Here is a 24,782-nt window from a genome sequence, read left to right as displayed (position 1 = left end):
ACAGTAACTCAAAGCCAGAAGAAGAAAAAAAAAAAAACTAAATAAAAAATGTAGGACTTCCCTGGTGGCGCAATGGTTGAGAGTCCGCCTGCCGATGCAGGGGACATGGGTTCATGCCCCAGTCCGGGAAGATCCCACATGCCGCGGAGCGGCTAGGCCTGTGAGCCATGGCCGCTGAGCCTGTGCGTCCGGAGCCTGTGCTCCGCAACGGGAGAGGCCACAACAGTGAGAGGCCCGTGTACAGAAAAAAAAAAAAAAATGTAGCTACATAGGTAAATATAAAAGCCAGTATTCTTCTATTTTTGTAAGTACTATTTTTCCTGTGTGGTTTAAAAGAAAAATGCATAAAATAATAATTAAAATCTATGTTAATGGACACATAGTATATAAAGATGTAATTCATGATAATAGTAACATACTGGGGGAGAAACAGAGCTCCATGGAAGCAGAGATTTGCATACTACTGAAACTAAGTTGGTGTTAATTTGAACTAGTCTGTTATAAAATTAAGATGTCAATTGTAATTCCCAGGGGTAACCACTAAGAAAGCATACAGAAAAGGAAACGTATAGGGAAAAGGAAAAGAGAAGGGGATCAGAATGGTACTCTGCAAAAAACCCCAATTATATACTGAAGAAAGCAATAATGGAGGGACTGAACAACCGCAAAATATGACATACAGAAAACAAATACCAAAATGGCAGCAGTAAGTTCTTCTTTACCAGTAATTATGTTCAATGTAAATGCATTAAAGCCTACAATTAAAAGGCAAAGATAGACACAATGGATTCAAAAAAGATCCAAAAATATTCTGTCTAGAAGAGACTCACTTTAGATCCAATGACACAAGTAGCTCAAAGGTGAAAGGATGGAAAGATATCTTCTATGCAAACTGTAACCAAAAAACAGCTGGAATAGTTATACTAACATCAGACAAAATAAACTTCAACACAAGAATTGTCTTTTATATGCTGATAGAAGGCCAATCCTTCAAGAATATATAACAATTATAAACATATATGCACCTAAAAACAGCTTCAAAATATATGAAGCAAAAATTGACAGAATTGAAGGAGAAATAGACATTTTAATAACCATAATTGGAGACTTTAATATCTTACTTCCACTAATGGATAGAACAAGTACATAGATCAATATAGAAATAGAGGATTTGAACACTATAAATTAATTAGACATAAGTGACATATACAGAATTCATCACTCAATAACAGCAGAATACACATTATTTGCAAGTGCAAATGGAACATTCTCAAATACAGATCACGTGTTAGGCCATAAAATGAATCCCAATACATTTTAAAAGATGGAAATCATACAAAGTATCTGCTCTGACCACAAGGGAATGAAACTAGAAATCAGTAACAGAAAGAAAGCTGGAATATTTACAAATATGTGGAAATTCAACACCACATTATTAAGTAATCAGTGAGGTCAAAAAAGAAATAAGTGATATTAGAAAATACTTTGAAATGAATGTAAGTGAAAATGTAACATACCAGAACTTATACAAATCTTTCTCAAACACTTAACAAAAAATTGAAAAGGAGGGAATATTTCCAAACATTTTATGAGGGCAACATTACCCTGTTTGATTATCAAAGCCAGACAAAGACACCACAAGAAGAGAAAATTACAGGTCAATATTCTTGATGAACATGGATGCCAAAATCATGAACAAAATATTAGCAAACCAAAGTCAACAGTACATTAAAAGGATCACACACACACACACACACACACACACACACACTCATAGACATATGTTCAAACTGCTGAAAACCAAAGATAAAGAGAAAAATCTCAAAGGCAGACACATTAAGAGGAACAAAGATTAAAAAAATATAGTAGGCATCTTGTCAGAAGTTCCGTAAGCCAGAAGAAGATGAACACCTTTAAAGTGAAAAGAATGAGAGGGAGAAAGAAAGAATCTGTCAATCCAGGGAACCCAGCAAAATATCTTACAATAATAGAGGTGAATCAATTTCAGACAAGGAAAAACAGAGAGAATTTATTACCGACAGACTTGCAATTCAGTTGTTAAAAGAAGTTTTTTAAGTAGAAGGTATATAATACAAGACAGAAACTTCAATCTATACAAAGAAAGATCTCTTGAAATAGTGAAATTGAAGGGGAATAGAAAATGCTTTTTTCTTATTTTCATCACTCTAAAAGATAACTATCTATAGCAACAATAATAACAATATATTGTGGGTTAAGAGCATTTATAAAAGTAATATGTATAGCAACATTAGCACATAATTCCCAAATAGCACAAAATCCACAAATATTTGGAAATTAAATAACACACTTCTAAATAACCCATAGTAACTTCTAATAGGAAGTTACAAGGGAAATTAGATAATATTTTAAATGGAAAGAAAATAAAAATACAAAATATCAAAATTTGCAGAATTCAGCTAAAATAGTGCATAGAAAGCAATTTATAACATTAAATGTTTATATCAGAAAACAAGCAAGGTCTGAAATCAATTCCCTAAGCTTATCAAACTTATCATTAAGCGAAGAGATTTACTCTAACAAAATAATAGTATGTATATTAGGATGAACATTTAACTCCGTGGTCCTGAACTTCTTTTACATTAGAATTACCTGGCAAGCTTTTAAAAAACATCCATGCTTAGGGGTGGGGTCTGGACACATTTGTAAACTTGTTCAGGTGATTCTAATGTAGAGTCAGAGTTAGCAACCACTGGTTCAACTGAATGAAAATGATTTACCATAGAAATGGGAGAAGATGAAAAATATTTGGTACAGCAAGTGATATGTTGGTTTTTTCTCCTTAAAGCATGATAATTACCCGAATCACAGAATTCAAGGCTTCAATTATGTTCTTGTTGATGAGGATTGCATCAGAATAATCCAGCAGTAACTGGAAATTCTCCAGTTCTACTTGCCCTTGTTTAAGGAGGATTTGGATTGTCAAATTCAACTGGAATTTCACTTTGTCTTCCTGTAATCTAAATTGAAAAAGACTTTAAAGTAAGTAGTTGTAATATATTTATATTCCAAATTTCATCTATCATCTGATATATAAATTCGATAAAATATATGATATAAAAATTGAATATAAAATTCAAAATTAATTTTCCTTAAGTTGAAGGAAAACATGCTGGAGATTAATGTGGAAAATATTTTCCCAATGACAAGCTTTCCTAGAGGTCTCTATGGTACCTCTTCTTACTGATGTGGAATTACACTTGGGCTGCTCAAAGAATGGTATGGACAGAAACACATTCATAAAGTTTTACTTCATGATTAAGAAAAGATTAATATGGTTTTGAATGTAAGTGGAAAAAATAGAGATGCTACCAAATAACAAATCTGTTAAAGTTCTGACTTTATGTATTGATCTCTGATATTATATTAACAATGTTTAATCTGCATGCTACTTATCAAATCTATTTTTAGGTAATTCATATTCCTACTTATCACCTAGATCTGAAAATGATGTTTAATGATGAATTTGGGAACATCAGAGGAGTATTTATCAATGTGGCTGTAAATATGGCCAAAAGTGAAGCAAGGACTTAAAACAGTATCCCAATTACTCTGGAAAATACAACAAGCTCCCTTGAAGAAAAAATATTAGCTACTTAGGCATCTACATGGAAATATCTTGGATATCTACTTAATTTTCCATACAGTTTGCTTGTGTGGCTTGAGCTTAAAAGTACTTACCAGCAGAAACATGTGGAAGGAGATTAAAATAAAAGATTTTCCCCAAGTTTGCCTATTTGATTAAGTCACAGGAATGTGAGGTATAGTATAGGGAATATAGTCAATAAAATTGTCATAATTTTGGGCTTCCCTGGTGGCGCAGTGGTTGAGAGTCCGCCTGCCAATGTAGGGGACAAGGGTTCGTGCCCTGGTCTGGGAGGATCCCACATGCTGCGGAGCGGCTGGGCCCGTAAGCCATGGCCGCTGGGCCTGCGCGTCCGGGGCCTGCGCATCCGGGGCCTGTGCTCCACAACGGGAGAGGCCACAGTGGTGAGAGGCCCGTGTACCGCAAAAAAAAAAAAAAAAAAATTGTCATAACTTTGTGTGGATAGATGGTAACGGCTTATCATGGAGATAATTGAGTAATGTATAGGAATATCAAATAACTATGTTGCGCATCTGAAACTAATTTTGTAAGTCAATTATGCTTCAAATTTTAAAAAAGGGAAAAAACAAAATTGAAGAGTTAAAAAAAAACCTTGACCATTTGCAGTAAGAACAGTGGAGCATGTAGGCAAATTTCATTCTGAAATAAGGTCTTATGTAACAAAATGCACTTTCTCAAAGAGAAGTTACAAAGCCATGAATATAGGTAAGCCAGTGCCAGCTGTAAGCCAGTGAGTCAGCATTCTCTCCCTGTGATAACACAACCTAATTTAGCCCTAGATTTTGAATAAATGAACATGAATGAAAGGTTCAAATTACAGGATGAGCTCATGGAACACTTTTTCAAGTTCATGTTGCACCTTCTCATCATCCTCAGTTCTCCTCTGGAGGAAAGCCACCATTTCTGTTAAGCCAGCTGCTTTCTGCTTTACCTGAAGAAACCAAACCACCAACATCTCAGAACATACGGAGCTTTAGAAATAAAAGCAAACTAATTTTAAAGAACTTTAAAAAATATACATCTTTTAACTTTGTTACAAAACCTTAACAAGTCCAACTTTCTAAGAAATAAACAAAAATTTAAATCCTGCCATTATGCAAGATAAGAAATCCAAAACTTACATGGTACCTCCCATGAATAATTAGAAAATTATCAAATTTGCTTCTCACTGAAAGACAATATGCAAGCAACTAGAATTTTTCTTATATCTTATCATCTTAGATAAAGTTTTACAATCATGGATACTTTAACAAAAATATGACAGCCTGACGCATGCGGCACACAATTTAGGTAATCTGGCAGCAGGGCGGGGGCAAGGTGTGGTCAAGAAGCAGCAAGAGGAAGGAGTCTCTTCCTAATTAAACACAATCTCAAATTGCTACCCTTTGTCACATTAACAAAATATTCTAGTAAAACTATAAAGCTGATTCTGGTGAAATATAATTCTTCTATGCAAAAAGGGATGAGGACTACTCAGGACCAGAGCAGACAGGAGAAGTTGTATCTACAACAGTGTTGTCCAAGAGAAATGTCGTGTGAGCCATCAATGCAAGCCACATATGTAATTTTAAATTTTGTAGGAGCCACATTATACAAGTGAAATGAAACAGATGAAATTAATTTTATTATCTTATTTAATACAATATATCCAAAACATTATCATTTCAACCTGTAAGGAATATAAAAAATATTAAGACACTTTCCCTTCTTTTTTTCATGCTAAGTCTTCTAAATCTGTGTGTATTTTCCAGTTACAGCATGTCTCAATTAGAACTGTCCACATTTATTTCAAGTAAAAAATAACCCCGTGTGGCTAGTGGCCATCAGTTTGGGTCTACAAGTACTTAGCCCTCAATAGGACTGAGGTTAATATTTTATTTCTTTATCATTATTATTAATATTACTAACTACTACCCTAGTGGGAAAACCTAAATATAAGTAGCTTTTCTAGAAGCACTGACCACCATAAACTATATATTTGATACTAGTACACTAAATGAAATGAAATAAAATAATAAAATGTTATTATATACTTTCTGTTCATTTTCCACTTTCGCTCGTCTGGTCATGCAGAAATGTTCCCAGACGGAGGGGTCCAAGCCTTCTGGCATGTTATTAATACTGTCCAAGTCATCCATGGCTTTCATTAACTGGGCAAAGGCATCCTTATTCAATTTCCCAGATCCTGGTCGCTCTCCAAAAGGCACAAGACTGGTCGTATCGGAATGCACTTTTTGTTTGTGAATCCTGGTATTACCAATAAAAGCCCATCAACTTTTCACATTCTCACATACAAAAAAAATCACTGTTAAATTAATGTAACCCTTAGCAGAGGTGTGACACTGCATGACAGTTTCCTGTGGCTAGTGGGTGGATGACCCCAAAGAGAAAAGCACCCACTTGGACCTTCTTCCATCCTCTCTGGATCCCCAGACATGACCTCAGCTGGACTATAGATGTCCCCAGTTGCTGTCAGCACTGGCAGTTTTACCTGCACTAGAAAATGTCTCCCTTCTGGGCATTTTAAGCAGGTAGGTAAATGCCTGAGGGAAGCGTGGATGTCCCCGGGTTCTGCCCCATATATCCTCTGCTGGTATCCTTGTTGCAGGTGAGTAGCCTGGAAAATGTTCAGATATATGTGCAACTGGAGAAGTGCCTCTTTTTATCTACATTAATGGATTAGTTTTGTTTCCCTGACCTGCAGCTGGGAAGAGAAGGGTACAGAGATTTGTACCAGGCACTCACTCTCAAGGTGATTTACAATACGCCATGAAGTTACTATTGTTATCCTCTTGCTCTAGATGAAGGAAGTGAGGCTCTGAGAGAAGTGACTGGCCAAGGCCACAGGTCTGATAGATGTGGAGTTAGGATTTAAAGCTAATTCTGTTGGACAATAGAGTTTATGCTTTTTTCCACTGCTGCCTCCCAGTATATGGGAGGTCTCACTTCTTTCTTCACAGGCTTATGTAACTCACTCCTTTTAAAATAGGGAAACAAAGACATAAGGCTTGCTCTAGACTGAATTCCTCAGGTTGCATGTAACCTGTCAAAGGTGAGAGAATGAGTTTGCATCTCAGACACAAATGAACCTATATCTTTGTGACAAACTCCATGATTCCTACATTATGTCTGATTAAAAATTATGGAAATCTGAACTGATAAAAATTTGGAAATGTGTGAAATGTAATTCTAATGCTACTCTCGGTATAAAAATCAGATATTTTAGAACTCTTCTGATAATGGTTATTTTCAATCATTTATACTGGCATTTTTCAAACTTTGTCTTGAACACAAATCACATGAGATGCTCTGAGGAAAGGGTATTTGTGGTGGAATAAGTCTGGAAAACATTTCCTACTCTATTTCTTATACTTGGGGATGCAAAGGCTACAAAAACTTCTGAAATGTTCTTCAGTAAAGAAAATCTTTTAACTTTATCTTTTTCAACCCAGCATTTCCTTAAACTTATTTTGTCCTGGAAGCCTTTTATGGGTAATTCCAATTCATACTGCAAGGGACTCATACTTACTGGAACACATCTTGGGAAAAACAGTTTATAAATCTGTCTGCCATTTGTGTCTTACGAGGAACTACTTTCATGTATAAAATAGAACCTATAATAGCACTATGATTACCTAGATACTTTATTTTTAAATAGTAAAAAAGAAATCCTTAGTCTTCATTGCCTACTGTAAGATATAAGGATGATCTTTAACAAACTGAGTTATGATCAAGACACTTGAACATTTTCACATAAAAGATGTTACACTGAGTATTACGAACTAATTGGGAGAAAAAGCTGACATCTAATAACGCTTACAATTTTTTTTCTCAAAAACATGATAGCAAAGAGGAAACAAACCTTGGTCGGCGTTTAAAAAGTTTGTAGAGTATATCCACCTGATGACTGGGAATTTCAGAAAATTCCTTTTTAAAGCTGCGATCTAGAACCTAAGGGAAAACATATCATTGACAGGATTGTAACTTTGTTCAGAAGGCTTTTATGTGTTGACAATACTCTTTAAAATATAGGTTGTATCACTTTGATTTTAAAAATCCATGAAAACTTGGTTTATAACCTTGTTAGAGGGTGACCACTCACTGTGCAAGGATTTAACAAAGATTTACTTTGAACAAGAAGCACCTCAGTAAATTTAAAACATTACTTCATATAAGAGGTCTTAGAAATCATTCAGAACTGAAGTTTCACAAAATGATATTTACCTGTAAAACATGCAAGTTACCTCTATTTTATTCTATTCCGTTCTATTCTATTCTTCTGTTTGCTTTTCTATCCTATTCTTTTCCATTATAAATCTGCTGATCATAGCCTACTAAATTGATTTCATAACCAACTAATGGGGCTTGCAACCTGAAGTTCAAAAAGCTCCAAAGTCTAGATGAGCTCTCTCTTTTTTGTACAAGAGAAAGCTTGAACGAGAGAAGTTTACAAAAATTTATTTTACACAGTGATTTTTAGAAATACACAGTGGCATAGAACGAAGTACACCCATAACTGTGAATTACAGTAGGAGAAAAATCTATGAGGAAATTAAATTATATCCCTCTTAATCTTCCCCAAATCCAGGCAGCAGCAACTCTGTTGCATTAGCGAGTGGGTGAGACAACAGCTCTCACTTTGTCTTCCGCCAGTAAGTTGTCGTAGTGTTCCTTGTACATATCGAGGTCTTCTCTAGATTTCCGGATGGCCTCTGTAGTCTGGCTCTATAATAACATCGGGAATAGAAGATTGGAACTGGAGATTTTTCAGGATAAACAAAAATATTGGGGATACTGAAAAGAACAAGGAATTCCCTAGTACAAGATAAATGTGAAGTGAAGTATCGATTACAGGTAACGTTCACAGAAGAAAGTAAACTGACTGGAGACTGAAAGGACAAACATCCACTCACCTGTTTCGAAGGGTAGCCAGCTCTGTATGTGAGTGTGTAAGTGACTAGGGAGCACACTACACTCTTGGCAGGGCAGTATGGATGATGAAATTGCACAGGCTTGGGAGTTGCATGGACCTTGGTTCTGAGAGACTGAATGTATAAATGGACAACGGCCAGACCGTATATAAAGATAGAGCCCTGACCCATAACCTACAACCAGCCAGGAAGTGAAACCACAGCCTCTGCAGCGATTGGCCCTAAACTGCCAGGACTTGGTCAATAACTTTCAGCTTTCCTAATTTTTGCCACCATTTTCAACTTAGGACCAACCAGAGAAAGCCAAAGCTGCTTCCTAAACCAGGCACATAGGTTGCCAAGCTTCTAATTAACTTGCTCCAGGCTTCTCCATGCCAACTACTTCGAATCAGGGAGTAGCCGAAGCCCTCTCTTCTATTCATTATAAAGCTTTCTTATCCCCTGCCTGCCTTCGAGTGTCTGCCAAACACAAGTGATGGTGGCTAATTCCCTTACTATACCAAGCTCTGAATAAATAGTCTGCTTATTCTCATTTGGAGGGTCTTTATTTATATCTACAGTTCCAATTTCTGGTATGTTACACACTAGTGAGTGACTTAGCCTATTACCAGTCTCTCTGAGATGGACTCCTCATCTACAAAAGAAATCCCATACTCTGCAGGGTTGTTATGAGTAGGGTTGTATTTAGAAGGTGCTTTGCATATGCTCTTTAACAGACTGTTGGCAACAATAATTACATATGTCATTTGATACTTTATATCATTCATAAATGTCATTTATTAATACTAATAAAAGCTGACATCTTTTGAAAATTATTATGTGACATGTATTTTGTATTCATTGTCTCTTTAATGAAACATATCTATTCATGCTCCTATTTGAGTTTTTCAAAATATGACAGCTTTTCATTCTATAAGCTAACCCATTACTTATATATTTAGTGAAACTTAGGGTGCCAAATGGTCCAGAGAGAACAATATTCCCTAGAGAAGAGCTTGAAAATAGCTTTAAAGGTTATGTGTCTTGTCCAAGGTCCCATAGCTAGTCAGTGGTTAAAAGTGGGCCCCTTTGGGGCTTCCCTGGTGGCGCAGTGGTTGAGAGTCCACCTGCCAATGCAGGGGACACGGGTTCGTGCCCTGGTCTGGGAAGATCCCACATGCTGCGGAGTGGCTGGGCCCGTGAGCCACGGCCACTGAGCCTGCGCATCCAGAGCCTGTGCTCCGCAACAGGAGAGGCCACAACAGTGAGAGGCCCACGTACCACAAAAAAAAGAAAAGAAAAAAGTGGGCCCCTTCAACCATGAAGCCACATGGCCTCATTTTATAAACCATATGTCATATGAAAGTTACATAGTTTGTTTGACTAAATGATTGCAGACGCAGAATCACATAACTTTATGAACGGATTGGAGTGGGCACTTTCATCTGACCCTGGGGCAAAGTCCCAGACAGGGAGCCAAGGAACGCACACAGTTGAGTAGGAATGTAGAAGGAAGGAAGGGGCTAGGCATGTGAGCTCTTGTTAAGAGGGATCCCCTTTGTCAGAAGATGCTTGTACTCAGGTATCAGACACTATACTTACTTTCTCCTCCTGCTTCCTTGCAAGGTAGTTCTGCAGGAAGGCTTCTCTGGAGCTTATTTCTTCATCCAACAGTAAGGAAAACACAAGGTTGTTTATTTTCAATTCCTCCTATAGAAATATTTAAAAAGGGGGAAAATGATCAATATGCCTACCTTTGAAAGGATTTCCTATTGAGGGTCACAGACTTGGCACTCATCAAGCAAGTTTATGACATACAAGTAAGAGAAATTCTTATTAAGAAGAAGGGAATATAAACTTGCAATAACTGCCCAGTTGTTTTTACCTTTTTCAGTTTTCATTGTAAGATAAAACACATACATAGGAAAATACGTAAAACAAATGTATAGTTGAATGAGTTATTATAAAGGCAAAACACACTTGTAATCACCACTCAAGAACTAGAACTTTACCACTTTACCAGAGCCCTTTCCATGTGTCCCCATTCTAATCTCAACCCCCATAATAACCATTGTCCTGACTTTTATAGTAATCACCTCTTTATGTTTCTTTGCAGTATTATTACCCAAATATGTATCTCTAGGCACTATTGTATAACATGCTGGTGAAAAAACTGTCACATTTTAAAAGTCTCTTATAATCCACAGGTTCCCTTTCAGCCCTTTCTTTTCCTCACATTTGTTTGCAGTTATCTGTAGTTTCACCTAGTCTGGGTTTTGCTAACTGCATACTTATGGCAAGTTTTTCAGGGTCCTTTATCCCATGTATTTCCTGAAAATTGGCAGCTAAATCAGAGGACAGATCAGACCTATGTTTGATCCTTTTATGAAGATCATAAAGGATATTGTGCTTTTGGATCAGGAAACAGGTAGTATCAAATTGTCTTTCTTTTTGAGATGTTAGCAGCTGTAGATCTCAATGCCTGGGTCCATTAATCCACTGGGAGCTGCAAAATGGTGATTTTATATTTCTGGCATTCCTTTTTCACTTACTGATTGAAATCCTCTTACAAAGGGATGCTTCTCCCTATCTATTTGGTTACCTAGCAGTGTAGTTCATACAGGAAAACAGTAAATACTTGACACTTGCTCTTTATTAGTTTTTAGATAATAAATTTGTTATCCTTTGATGGCATTTTTATTTTTAAAATATCACACATTCATTAATCTAACAAATTTGATAGGTTTCAGTTAATTGCAATTATTATTATTGTTGAATCTTAAATTGTCCCATTTAGGGGAGCTTTTAAAGTTGACTCCTGAGTCCTTTTGATGTTACTTAGTAGTCTTTGATAGTTTCCTCATTGTCTTGTATGAAAAGATGTTCTAAGTATATCTTTTTAAAATAACAGCTTTATTAAGATGTATTTCACAATCCATACAATTCATTCCTTTAAAGTCTGTAATTCAGTGGTTTTTAAAAATCAGATTCCCAGTTGTGCAACCATCACCACAATTTTAGAATATTTCATCACTTCCAAAAGAAATCCGTTAGCAGCCATTTCCCATTTCTCCCCACACCTCCCAGAGGCCTTCGTGCCTCCACCCAAAGCAACCACTAATTAACTTTCTGTCTCTATGGATTTGCCTATTCTGGACATTTCATATATATGGAATCATTCAGTATGTGGCCTGGAGTGTCTGGCTTCTTTCACTTAGCATGTTTTCAAGGTTCATCCATATTGTAGAATGTATTATTACATTCTTTTTGTAGCTGAATAGTATGCCATTATAGGGATAAACCACATTTTATTTATCCATTCATAGTTGTTGGACATTTGGATTATTTCTACTTTTTGGCCATTATGACTAATGCACTCTTAAGACTAATGCTGGAGCATTCATTCCCAATCTCCCCCCACCCAACTACCATATGCATACATCCCCTCCCTGCTCGGCCAGTGATTATGTTCTTCTATCTGTGGCCATGATAACTGAGGCACAGTCCCTCTCCCATGGCTATGGGTCTTGCTGGGTCCTGGTAATAGTGCCCTTCCCTTGCCTCTTTAACTCTAGGGATGACACTGGCTTCCCATCGTTTCTAGTCTCCGGCTGTTTCACCATTCTTTACTGTTTCTCTTAACCCTGCCCATACCTCAGTGAAGAGTCCCTGCATTACCTCTCTTAAATGTAACCCTTTCAGGGTACCATTCCTATTAGGACCCTGACAATACAGACATCCTCCTGGAGGTTCCTTAACCTCTCTCATCTTTTTGGTTGACCCCTTTGCTTTGGTGAGATACGTCTTCCATTAGCTTCCAGAGAATGGGTGCATATAAATTTTTGAGACCTTGCGTTTCTCAAAATATTATTCTCCTTTCATATTCAGTTGATAGTTTGGTCAGGTATAGAATCTAATGTTAGGAATAATTTTCCCTCAGAATTTAAAGCCTTCATTCTTGGTCTTCTTGCTTCTAAGTTATTGTATGCTTCATTTATATTCTTATTGCTGAATCAAATTAAGTCAGATTTTTCATCTGATCTTTTGGGGCATGTACATTATTCATTCATTCAACATACAGGATGAACCCAGCCCTTTGCTAGTTGCTGGAAATACAAAAATGAACAAGACAGACTCAGTCCCTACCCTCATGGAGCTTATAGTCTTGGGAGCATTAAAAAGTGATTCACAATAAATTAAAATTCAGTTGTAATAAGTGATAGGAAGTAAAAGAACAGAGTATATAACAAGAAGATCTAACCTAGTCTGGAGCCTGACAGATGAGTCGATGTAGCCCAGGAAGCAGAGAAGTGGGCAGAGTCTTACTGCCGCGTTGGGAGGAAGGAGATGTGAACAGGAGGCAGAGAACTGAGCATGGCAAGTGAGGGGGTGGGCACAGATGAGGCTGGAGCAGGAGTCATGGCCAGCGAGTGCAGGACCTGGATGCCAGACAGGGTGTTGGTCTTTGTCCTAAGAGCAATGAGAGGCCCTGGAGGCTCCTTAAAAGAACAAGTCATATAAGTAAAGCTTTTATTTACCTGGCTGACAACCATCTCCGCCCTCACTCTCCTTTCAAAGAGTCTTTTCAAATGTTCATCAAAATTCTGTGTGCTTTCTTGAATAGAGTTTTGAAGTTTCTTCATTTCTGTTTCTAATGACTAAAAGGAAATCAACAGCAAAGTTAACATTTAGGAACATCAAAGTGGTTGTTTGATGTAAACAACCTAGGAAGTGGTTGTTTACATTTTGCTAAAACAAAGGGGCAGGTGGAGGGCAGGCCTCCTGAGGTACTCTGGGCTCCCCCTTTAACCAGAGATGTTTCTGCTGGGTCTGTTATATTGTGAATCTGAGATTTTTGCTTAAAAAAGATTACACTGGAAAAAAAAAAGTTAAAATCAGTGATCAGGGCTAATGATGCAAGCAGACAGAGGTCTAGTAAAACAAATTGCAGCAAAGTTTTCCAGAAAATTCTGACTCTCTATGCAGGACAGAAATTTCCAGGCACACAATCTGGCCCTAAGAAACCTTGGTTTGTTTTTTTAAGTTATGAATACAGTTGGTGGTTGAATAACATGGGTTTGAACTGTGTGTGTCCATTTATACGCAGATTTTTTTTCAACAAATATGTATCACAGTACTACACCATCCACGGATGGTTGAATCCACAGATGTGGAGGGCCAACAGTAAAATTACACTCGGATTTTGGACTGTGAGGAGGGTCAGGGCCCCTAAGCCTGAGTCATTTAGGGGTGAACTGTATATATACATATTTACGTTATTTATACTCTCTCTTGCTTTCTGTATGTTTTCTCCCTCTAAATAATTCTACATCAGAAGGAAAAAGTACCACCTCCTTCTTTAAAATTCCAGCAAGACTTAGCACTAAGCACACAGTAGGTAAGTAGAAAGATATAAATTTACATTTTTAAAGAGAATGACATCTGCAGATCAATCCTAGACATACTGTTACAAACTATTTTTACCTTAAGAAATTTTTGGTAACTTTTAAATTTTGATATAACTTCAAATTTACAGAAAAGATGCAAGAATAGGACAAAGAATTCTCATATGCTTTTAACCAAATTAATCAACAGTTAATATTCTACCCCATTTCCTTTATCGCTTGCTAAATCTCCCCCCCTTCCTCTCTCTCTCTCTCTCTCTCTCTCTCTCTCTCTCTCTCTCTCTGTCTCTCTCTCTCTCAACCATTTCAGAATAAGCTGCAGACACTTGAATACAGGCTAGTTATTTTGGGGTCTGCTACTCAGGTTAGGTCTGTCTGGCGTTTCCTATGCTTAGATCAGCATGTACATTTCTAGCAGGAATGCTCCACAAATCATGTTGTATCCTTCCCAGTGCACCACTTCAGGAGACACAATGCTGCTTCATTTCACTTTGGCTGATGTTAACTCTGATCACGGGGTTAGGCAGCGTCTGCTAGTTTCTCTATTGTACCATTCCCGCTTTTCCATTTGTAATTGACTTGTGGGAAAATACTTTGAGACTATGTAAAAAATCTTGTTTCTCAACAAACTTTTAGCATCCATTGATAATTCTCAACTGAATCAACTATTACTATGATGGTAGAATGTCGTTATTATTTTAAATTTATTTTAAAAAACCAAGTTTTCTCTATGCTGGTTTAATAAAGGAAGAGACTAACTCTGGGAAGATTATGGAGAGAGAAGTTTAGCAAAATGTATAGAAATATATGATACAAGGAGAAACACCGCCTAAATTAGGCTAATTAAGCAATGAGGAAATATTAAAAATAAAACAAATACAGCTCTGGGCCAATTTGCTTATAATAATTTATGACACTATCTCATAGGAATGGAAAAATCCTATGAATTGTGGCCTCCTAGTAGTTGTTTATCAAGTTCAGGTGTTTCTGGATAATGGCAGCATCATTATATGGCAAATGGCCAAAGACTCAGCCTCCTGAGGCCAGATTGTCCAAGGGTCCCCTATGTCCCCTTCTTTAAAACACTGAGTTTTCAGGCCTTTGAAGCTCTCTGGTATGAAAGGAACTTTTTATGATATCAAAAAGGCCTTTTGCTAAAACTGTTCTTCAGATGCCCCACACTCTGATCACTGCAGGCCCTTCTCCATGCTTTTCCATCTGCCGGCTGTCCCTCCCTCACTCTTCAAACTGTTCATTCTTTCTCGTTCTTCTAATGTGAGAACAAATGCCACTTTCTCAAGGAAGCCTTTCTTGGGTCCTGTCTTGGGCACTATCTTGAGTCTTAGCAGCAAAGTCTGGTACAGGATTCCGGTGCACATGCTTTCTGGAGGGAGTGCTCTTTTGACACCTATATGGGGGTGAGGGAAACAGGTAGGAAGGGGCAGGAGCTGAGCTATGATGTGCTCTCAGGTGGCCCAGCCCTGGCCTGATTCTCAGGGGTATAAGGGTGATAGAGAGGCTCTGCTGACCTGTCCCAATTTGAGCCGAGAGGGCTGGACTTTCATACCCCCATCTCATCAGTCAATTGCTGGCTGTTCTGGGTGGGAGCAGTGGTATAACCTTGCAGTGTCTCTGGACAATAATGCCCCCTTGGTCAGCCAAGGACAAGACTCCAGTGGCCTTGGGTATAAGCCTTTAGCTGCAGCACTCACAGCAGCAAAGGGATGGGTAGGCCAGCCTGTAAAGGGGACCAGGTGAACACCCTGATCTAAGTCAGTGCCTCTGTGTTTACTGTTATAGATGGCATGTGAACTTGTCCTTCCTAATTTATCACACTGTAGTTAAGTAATTATTTTGTGAATGTCCAGTTAATATATAACCCCCTTCACCACCAGATAGTGAACACTGAGGGTTGAGGGCTGTGTCTTTCTATTCACCATGTGTCCCTTAGATCTAACATAGTGCACATAGTGGGAACTCAAAGAGTATTGGTTAAAAACACAAGTTTTTCCCTCAAACATTCCTGGGGGAATCTAATTTTGTCTAAAAATGTCTGTATCAGATGCTGAAAAACGAGAAGCAGGGGAGGTGAGAGATGGGAGACCAAGTAGGAAGGATGAATATACAATGCAGAATCCATCACATTAAGATTTTCTCCCATTCCCGGGACTTCTCTGGTAGTCCAGCGGTTAAGAATCCACCTTCTAGTGTGGGGGACGCGGGTTCGATCCCTGGTCCAGGAATATCCCACATGCCATGGAGCAACTAAGCCTGGCCACCACAACTACTGAGCCCATGCGCCGCAACTACTGAGCCCGCATGCTGCAACTACTGAAGTTCACACGCCTAGAGCCCGTGCTCCGCAACAAGAGAAGCCACCGCAATGAGAAGCCCATGCGCACCGCAATGAAGAGTAGGCCCCGCTTGCTGCAACTAGAGAAAGCACAGTTGGCGCGCAGCAATGAAGACCCAACGCAGCCAAAATATAAATTAAAAAAAAAATTTTTTTACAAATGAGTGAAAAAATAATTCAGTGTCAGGGAAGTAGGTAGAGGTATAAAATGAGATAAGATTTGCATTAGTCAATAATTGTTGAAGCTGCATAACGGGGTCATATATGTTTGACATTTTCCATAACGTAAGTTTTTTTAAAAAAAGATTCTTATAAAAGAGGGGAATTAGAGACAGCGAACATCAGTTTTTTGAGGGGACATTGAGCAGTGGATTGAGAAGAAAGTGGAGTCAAGGGAGTGTTTGTTTTTTCTTTTCTTTTAACTTTTTATTTTGAAATAAATTCAGACTAACCCCAAAGTCACAAGAATAATAGAAAGAACTCCAGAATCCCGTTCAAGGGAGTCCTTTTTTCTTTTTTATAAGATGAGAGATGTATACAATGTGTATAGCATGTGTCTATGGAAAAATCCAGTAGAGAGGGAAAACTGACGATGCAGGGAAAAGGGGCAAATTGCTGGAGTAACAGCAATGAACAGGTAAGATGGGATGGGACCTAGTGCACGAGTGGAAGACCAGGCTTGGGCAGCTGCAAGGCCATTTCACCCATAAGGAACAGAAAGGCAGGGAGGATCTCTGGATGCAATGCAGGTAGGTGGTAGATGTGGCGGGAGAGGCGTAAGGAAAATCTCTTTTAGTTGCTTCTCCTCTCCCAGTGAAAAAGAAAATAAGGTGAGAGTAAGTTGACAGTCAGGTGTTGGAGGTTTGAGGATAGGGGAGAACACATGAAGTGGCCCTCTAGGATCTTGCTAGGATCTTGTAGTCCACCCACCAGCAGAAGCTGCACCATGTGGTTACTTGTTAGAAATGCAGAATCTCAGGGTCCTTCTATGTCCTCAGAATGACGGACTCTGAATTTGTATTTTAAAAAAGATCCCCCAGGTGATGTGGATTAAGCTAGGGGGAAATTGAAAGCTAGGGGTAATAGCATTGTTGAGCAGCTTTAGGGACCCAATAAAGATTAAGGTCATTAGACTGAAACCAGTCAGTATTTTTCCTTTACCCACTGCATGGTGCAGGTGCAGAGAAGGTTGAGTCCTGGTTTAATCAAGGCTGAGGTTTTACCAAGTGAGCATGGCCAAGGAGCAGGGGGTGAAGGTGTAGGCAGCAGACTATTTTACAGTGCAAGACTGTGGGGTAAATGGCACCACTTTAGGCATCTATACTCTGTAACTTCTTGAAATCTTTACTGCATTCAAAACTACTCATTTTGGATAATACACAAAGACATTGTTAGAGGACTGCAGTGAATAAAAACAGGGACAAGTTAACAATACGTTCAAAGGAATTGTTCACCATAAAGCTGACAAACTGCCTTGCCTCAAATGATGGTATGATTTTACTTTCTTCACAGAAGAATAAATATCATTTACTTGGTTGTATACCATCACCTTTTACATCTCTATTATAATTGTAAGCACTTTTAATGTGGGAATGTTTCTTTGTGATGGAAGGATAAAAGTGGGAGACCTGCATTGCAAAAATCTCAAATTAGAACTTTATTGACTGTGTCATTTTTCTCTCAAGTCTCTTCCTTGAAATTGAGAGCAAGTCAAGCAACAGTATACAACTCAAATTGATGTAGACAATAGAGAGCAGTATCTTGCAGTGCCTTGAACATACTACCATAGGTGTTCATTAGATATTTGAAGAATGAAGGAAGGACCAAATGAACTGTAATGATGTGAAATTTGAAATCAGTAAGAACTTTAAAAAATTGCTATATGTTCTTTTCGTTTTAAATTGTACTAAGCCTTTAAATTTATCTCCTCTCGCTTCTTCAAATTCTCTTGAGAATTTAAGCCAAAACACCATCCCTAGGCTACTAAAGACACTGAGAAAATAAAGAGCACTTCATTTGAAAAGATACTGAAACAAAACCCTTGATAAGGTAGGTTATATTCTTTGCTCTTCTGACCTTTCTATACTTATCTCTTTCTTCATTTAATTCCTTGACTTTTTTCTCATACTCTTTGAATTGTTTCCTTTCCTCTTCAGACCACAAAGCATCAGGTTTTGACATGAAAGCAGGTGGAGGAATCACCTGAAGAGATAAAGGAAAGCATATATTCTAGGTTAAACATAAATATAGCAATACAGTAAAACTCAGAGTTATTGATACAGTTAAAAAAAAAAGAGCCCTTTAAAAGGGTATAGTTCTTCACATTGGCAAGGCAATGACCTAACACTTTGACCAAAGGATATGAAAAAATGTTACAATGGTTTTTCTGTCACTTAAGCGAGGGCAAGCATTTTGGGATATACCCTGACTCTTGGGTGACAAGTTCAGAAGTGTGAGTTGATATCTTCATAGCTAGAACTATGCCTGAGCTCCAGGGATACCTATGTCAGGTATCAAAGGGAATGTTTCTTGGTGTATCTGGAGAATTAGAGGTGCAGTATTATCCCTGCTTTCTGTAGAGACCCAAACAACTGTGGTTGTTTTGTTGTTGTTGTTCATTTGTTTGCTTTTCATCAGATTGGAAGGCAAGCCTGGTGTTTCAAACTTCCTCTTCTTTGCCTGATGTGGTAAGTTTATAAGGTACTGGGGGGTGGTATATTTGTCGCTGTAGAATTTCTACAACTCAGGTTCACATGGGAAAAAATGGTCACATTTAAGTAGCTCTTTCCATCCCATTCCACCTTCCACAAGGATGACCAGGAATCTCACCATTCTCAAAATGTCTTCTTTCTTGACTTCCAGAACTCCTCCCATCATGTCCATGAGGGCTCGGCGTCTTGTGTTGGGGCCCTTGGGAAAAAGCCAAGGTCAGAGAGGGTCACTGAGACAGAGATCTGACACTCCAGTGGCACTGGAGACAGCCCCCCTGTCCCCAATGTTAGAATGACTGCATTTAGGATTGGGGAGGGTGGGCAGTGGCATGCATGGAGGGGAGAAGAGGAGGCCACTGAGATTCCAGTGACTTCTGACCACAACAAATGCCTTGATGTGTTTCTATAGTGGAGTACAAGACTATTCAACCAAATTAGGAACAAATATCCCTAAAAGGAAAAGGGTCTTAGGTACCATTTGAAAACAAACTGCATACCTGTGACAGAAGCACTCGCTCCATTTCACGGGTCACAAGCAATTCTGTTTTGGCTTTTTGCCATGGATTAATATGTTTCTGGGTTATAATCTGAAAGAGAAAATGTGGTTTCCTGCTGTTATTCTTACAAAATTCAAGCCATACCTCCTTTCCACACACCAGGAGGAGGTTAGAAGGGATTAAGGAGATAGAGGGACTATCCAGATTTTGCAACCAATTTCCTATCTTGGAATGAAGATGAGGTCCAAAATGAGAGAGTTAGAAAAATAGATAGTTACTGTTAACAGGTACTGTATAAGTGTTTGTTATTACTTCTAAGCAACACTATTATCTTTTGCCCCAAAGTAATCAAGATGGTTTCATGTGAGCAAGGGTATTCTCTTTGAGTTACTTTTTATAAATGAAATATGATTATATTTGAATTGTTTTCTTTAAGCATTTATTTGTAACTGCATTTGTGCCAAACACCTTTTAAGAAGGCTGTCCAGTGAGTCCCTTTCTCTGGGACCCATACTACTCTAATGGCTAGATAATTACTGGAGCTCCATCAGCCTCATTCCCATTATGTGACCCAACCTCCATGGGTACAGGTGCTGGACCCAAGCTGGACCAAGAAGCCCCTTCCCAGGTGAATCCAGAACTAAGACTAAGAGATTATAGTTTGGACAAGTTGCTCTCTTGAGCATAGGCGATATAACATAGAAACTGCTAGAGACAGCTGAAATGCAGAGAGAAGTGAGTCAAGAGATGAAGAAAGAGTACTTCTGGACTCTCCACTAGGTTCCAGTGTGTGGTTCCTGCTTCTTGGTGTCCAAATCTTCTCTGGACTCTATGGCATTCATAGAAGAAATCCTCATTATTGCTGGGGCTATGTTAACTGTTTTTGTTACTTGTAACCAAGAATGCTACCTTATACGGTTGCTTCTGGTAGCAAAAACAAGAAGAATAAATAAGAGCCTGGAAAATGTCATGAGAAAGAAGGGAAGAGATGATGTACGGATAATCGTACCTCAGTACTTTCCACAATAAGGGTTCTCTCTGGCTTCTCACAGTCCTCAAATTCTGGTTGCCAGACTGATTCTTCCAACTCCAGATCCAAAACGATTTCTTGAATTCTTACATTTTTTTCCTTCACACGTGCAATTTCAATCTCTTTTTGTTTATATGCCGCATCAAACTCATTATTGAAAGCAGTTTTTACCTTGTAAATAATATCCTAAAATATCAATATGTTATTATAAACACACCATGTATTATACCCTTACTGGCAACATGGTCCCACAGCTTTACTTCCCCTCCAAAATCACTTTACAAATTATAAGCAAAGTAATCTTTCTCAAATACTGTTTATATTAAGTCACTTCTTGGTTCAGTAATCTATAGTGGCATCCCACCATGGGTAAGGTTAAGCAACATCATAACTGTTATACTACAACGTACTTCCAGAAATGTATGAGGTAACTCAGTGTGCAGGTATATTGATAAGTGGGTAATGGCTACTTGGAGGCTCTTTGGGCTATTCTCTCTACTTTTGTGTATGTTCTTAAAAAAATCCATCATAAAAATATTTAAAAAGCAATATTCGGTATTAAAGTTGGGAAATATCTTTTCTTTGGATCCAGGTTTGGGGAGAGGAGGTGAGGAAAAGATGGCCTCTAGAGATCTGGAGAATCTTCCAGAGAAGAACAACTACACACAATATTCTTCCCCTGTATGGACAGGTCATTTTCAGGTAGAAAGGGAATCCAAGCTGTCCAGTTGGATCAGCCAGTTACTAAGGTGGATGTGGGTCCAACTGGATTGCCCCTAGCTCTGCTGATGAGAAGAATGATGGGTCAAACTAAAAGTCTGACTTTACCATCAGACTTCAGTCTATATATTTATCCTACTGAAGATGAAACCATTAAAGCAGGGTAGAAAATGATCTTAACGGCTGGCACCAGAATTTCTCTCAGGCTGAGATTACTTTCTTGTAGGAAAACACCTTAATAAAGCAGCAGGAAGGTGAGACACTGAGGGCATAGGTCAGCAGAAGCTAAGCAACAAAAGGGATAACTCAACAGTTCTCAGTATAAATGAACACGAATTTTAGGTATTGGAGGAGACAAAGAAGAGAAAAAGATAGGAAGGGAGAGCAGAGTAACACAGCAGGAGGCTAGAACTCAAATTGCAGACATGGCTGAAGGACCTTCAGGAATACGAATGGCCAAACATTAAATTTCAAACCATCTGCATTGGTGCAATCTCAGTTACTGAGTTTTCAAAAACCTTCAGTAGGCATGTACAGGTGCGTTCTGAAACTGACTTGTTTGGTGGAAAGCAAGGAGTAGGAGCTTAGAGCCTGAAGGACACCATACCTTATCCCTGAGCCCCAGCACTTACAGAAATCTTAGAGAGGAAATTGTATTTTCCTAGATTAAGGAGATAGATAAGCATTCACATCTTGATCTTACAAGGAGGTCCTAATTGATATCTGGGTTACCTAGAAGGTGGCATTCAAGGATTTCTTTTATCTTTGAGTTTCCCGAAGATCTAAGTAGAAAAATGGTTTGTGGTGTTAGCCAGTGGAGGGTGCTCTTTAGAAAACCTGGTATCACAGAACCCACTCCAAATGGATGAAAACAACTCTTGTCCACGAGCTCTGTTTAAAGAACATGGATGCTAGCCATGTGGATATTTCTCTGTGTACTTTAAAGACATCATTTGATTGGCATTAGATTTCAGTTTGAGCCTTTGCAAGACACCTCATGGAAAGTTTTAGAGATTTACAAGGGTAAAGAAAAAATTCACCCACTTTCAGTAATATAATCTGGTTGATTTTCTCCTCTCTGGAATGAAGCTCCAGTTGGCTTGACAACAAAGAGGTATGCACCCTAAAATCGGTACTCAGACTACCAAGCAGGTAATTGGGCAAGTTGGTATCTTTTGCTGTCCCATCTTCTTCCTCTTCTTCATCCTCCTCTTCATGATGCTTTTTAACCAAGGTAATTGCAGACTGAACCTCTACAATTTCCTTCTGTAGCTAAATATAGAAAAAGATGAAATGAAAGTTATGCAATTAGAAGAATTCTCTAAAGGGCAATTTTGGGACAACTTAATTATTTCAACAATCATTTTAAGATGTTAATTGTCTTGCCAACAACTGAATTTAAAGTGATGTCTTGAACCTGCTGAAGAGAAAACCTCAGAAATTGATAGACGGTAGATAAATCATAAGAGTAAAAGTTCTTCTTGATAGTGTGTAATATTCATATTTTTCTGTCAGGATGACAGCTGCTTGTAAATATTTTGAGTCTTTCTTGGTACTTAAGCATTAAAAAATATACTTTCTCTTCCTATTTTACAAAGGAACTTATTCACATAGGACTGGTATGTGTATGTAAAAAGAATTAAGCATGCCTTCATTTCCGTTTTAGAAAAAGAATGGACGCAAAGTTCTGGCCAAAATGAAACTACACCAATTGGGCAGTGTTTTTAAGTGGTTTGACAGAGATTGCTGGGGAAAAAAAGCTAGGATTGCTTTAGGAAAACCATAAATCCCACCAAAACAGATTCTACTTCATCCTTGGCCAACTATCTTAAAACACAATCCCCAGTGATAAGAGGTGGTAAAAAGAGTATATGTGGATGAAGAACTTCTGACCGGGACAAGAACAAAATCCCAAATCTCAATTTTAAAAGTATATCATCATATTTGAGGGATAGCCAATGTTGTTAGGATATAGGCTCCGTACATGGATATAGGCTCCTATATTCATTAGAATATATTCCTACACATAAACAAGGAATATAAATATAAACACAAACAATATCTAAACGTATTTTAAGTAGTATTCCAACTCAAATCTGTATGAAGGAAATCTTGAAACAAAACATGTCACTTAGATGAACACATATATATTTAAAATTGTACTTTAAGACACTCCGCTTCAGTCTTTTTTTGCTGCACAACTCTCTTCAATTCTTTCAACTCTTCATCTGTGCGTTCTTTCATTGGGAAGTTCTCAACCACACATGGGTTGTGAAAGCACTTGGGAAAAAAAGAGCAAAATGAAATAAATCCATTTTTAGAACAATTGTGTGTATCTGGGGCAGAGTGGGGCATGTTTTCTCTCATCAAAATTAATCCATAGGTTATCATGCATGAGTGAAGTGGCCCATGGAAGCTTTCTTTAAAATAAAACAATGTAGAGATTATCACACTAAGTGAAGTAAGTCAGAAGGAGAAAGACAAATACCATATGATACCACTTATATGTGGAATCTAAAATATGGCACAAATGAACTTATCTACAAAATAGAAGCAGAGTCATAGACATAGAGAACAGACTTGTGGTTGCCAAGAGGAAGGAGGGAGGGAGAGGGATGGACTGGGAGTTTGGGGTTGATAGATGCAAACTATTACATTTAGAATGGATAAACAACAAGGTCCTAATGTATAGCACCGGGAACAATACTCAATATCCTGTGATAAACCATGATGGAAAAGAAAATAAAAAAAGAATGTCTATATGTGTATAACTGAGTCACCCTGCTGTACAGCAGAGATTGTCACAACATTGTAAAACAACTCTACTTCAATTTAAAAAAAAGAAATAAAATAAAACAATGTATGCCTTCAGTATTGGTGTAAACTTTGTATAAAAAATACTGTGCTTTTGTGATAGATTTATTTCTAGAGCAGTGCTTCTCAACCAGAAGTGATTTTGCTGGCTACTGTCCCCATCCTCTCCAGCCCCCCAGGGACATTTGGCAATGTCTGGAGACATTTTTGATTGTCACTGATTGGGGTGGTGGAGTCTGCTGGGGCCTGGTAGATGGAGGGCAGGGATGTTGCAAAATCCTCCAATCCTTAGGTCAGCCCCTACAACAAAGAATTATCCAGCCCCAAGTGTGCCATTCTCGAGAAACCCTGTTTTAGAGCAATACTCAATCACATAAATGGAGAGTGACCAATACTTCATTATCTAAACAGGGGGCATATTTGAAAGTGAAAAAGGCGCTGTTAATAGTTACTCTAGGACCACAGGCATAAATTAGGACTCTTGGTCACCCTACACAAAGAGGGAAACTGTGTTGGGAGGAATCTCAATAAAAAGGCACAAAACACAGTCCTTTAGAAAATGGGAAGGCAGGGGTTTCCCTGGTGGTGCAGTGGTTAAGAACACCTGCAAATGCAGGGGACATGGGTTTGAGCCCTGGTCCAGGAAGATCCCACATGCCGCGGAGCAACTAAGCCTGTGCATCACAACTACTGAGC

At 38.3% G+C, this 24,782-nt stretch overlaps 1 protein-coding gene across 4 annotated transcripts in view; it reads right to left on the bottom strand.

Moving 5' to 3' along the window:
• CFAP43 (cilia and flagella associated protein 43) overlaps positions 1–24,782 on the bottom strand; it is a 110,904-nt gene that overhangs the window by 5,780 nt on the left and 80,342 nt on the right. For all 4 annotated transcript variants that reach the window (XM_081249666.1, XM_081249667.1, XM_081249668.1 and 1 more), the window contains 13 exons: positions 23,436–23,552; positions 22,317–22,544; positions 20,532–20,738; positions 19,523–19,612; positions 19,144–19,224; positions 18,391–18,516; positions 13,095–13,214; positions 10,159–10,266; positions 8,285–8,371; positions 7,509–7,597; positions 5,680–5,893; positions 4,465–4,577; positions 2,840–2,999 (listed from right to left, as the gene is read on the bottom strand). In XM_081249666.1, coding sequence (XP_081105792.1) covers positions 2,840–2,999; positions 4,465–4,577; positions 5,680–5,893; positions 7,509–7,597; positions 8,285–8,371; positions 10,159–10,266; positions 13,095–13,214; positions 18,391–18,516; positions 19,144–19,224; positions 19,523–19,612; positions 20,532–20,738; positions 22,317–22,544; positions 23,436–23,552 — 1,740 coding nt within the window. The remainder of the gene's footprint in view (positions 1–2,839; positions 3,000–4,464; positions 4,578–5,679; positions 5,894–7,508; positions 7,598–8,284; positions 8,372–10,158; positions 10,267–13,094; positions 13,215–18,390; positions 18,517–19,143; positions 19,225–19,522; positions 19,613–20,531; positions 20,739–22,316; positions 22,545–23,435; positions 23,553–24,782) is intronic.

The sequence above is a fragment of the Mesoplodon bidens genome (genome assembly GCF_964165515.1).
Source record: "Mesoplodon bidens genome assembly, chromosome: 1".
NCBI classification, from domain to species: Eukaryota; Metazoa; Chordata; class Mammalia; order Artiodactyla; family Ziphiidae; genus Mesoplodon; species Mesoplodon bidens.
Note: the sequence above shows the minus strand (reverse complement) of the source record. Positions and strands in the feature narration are given on the sequence as shown.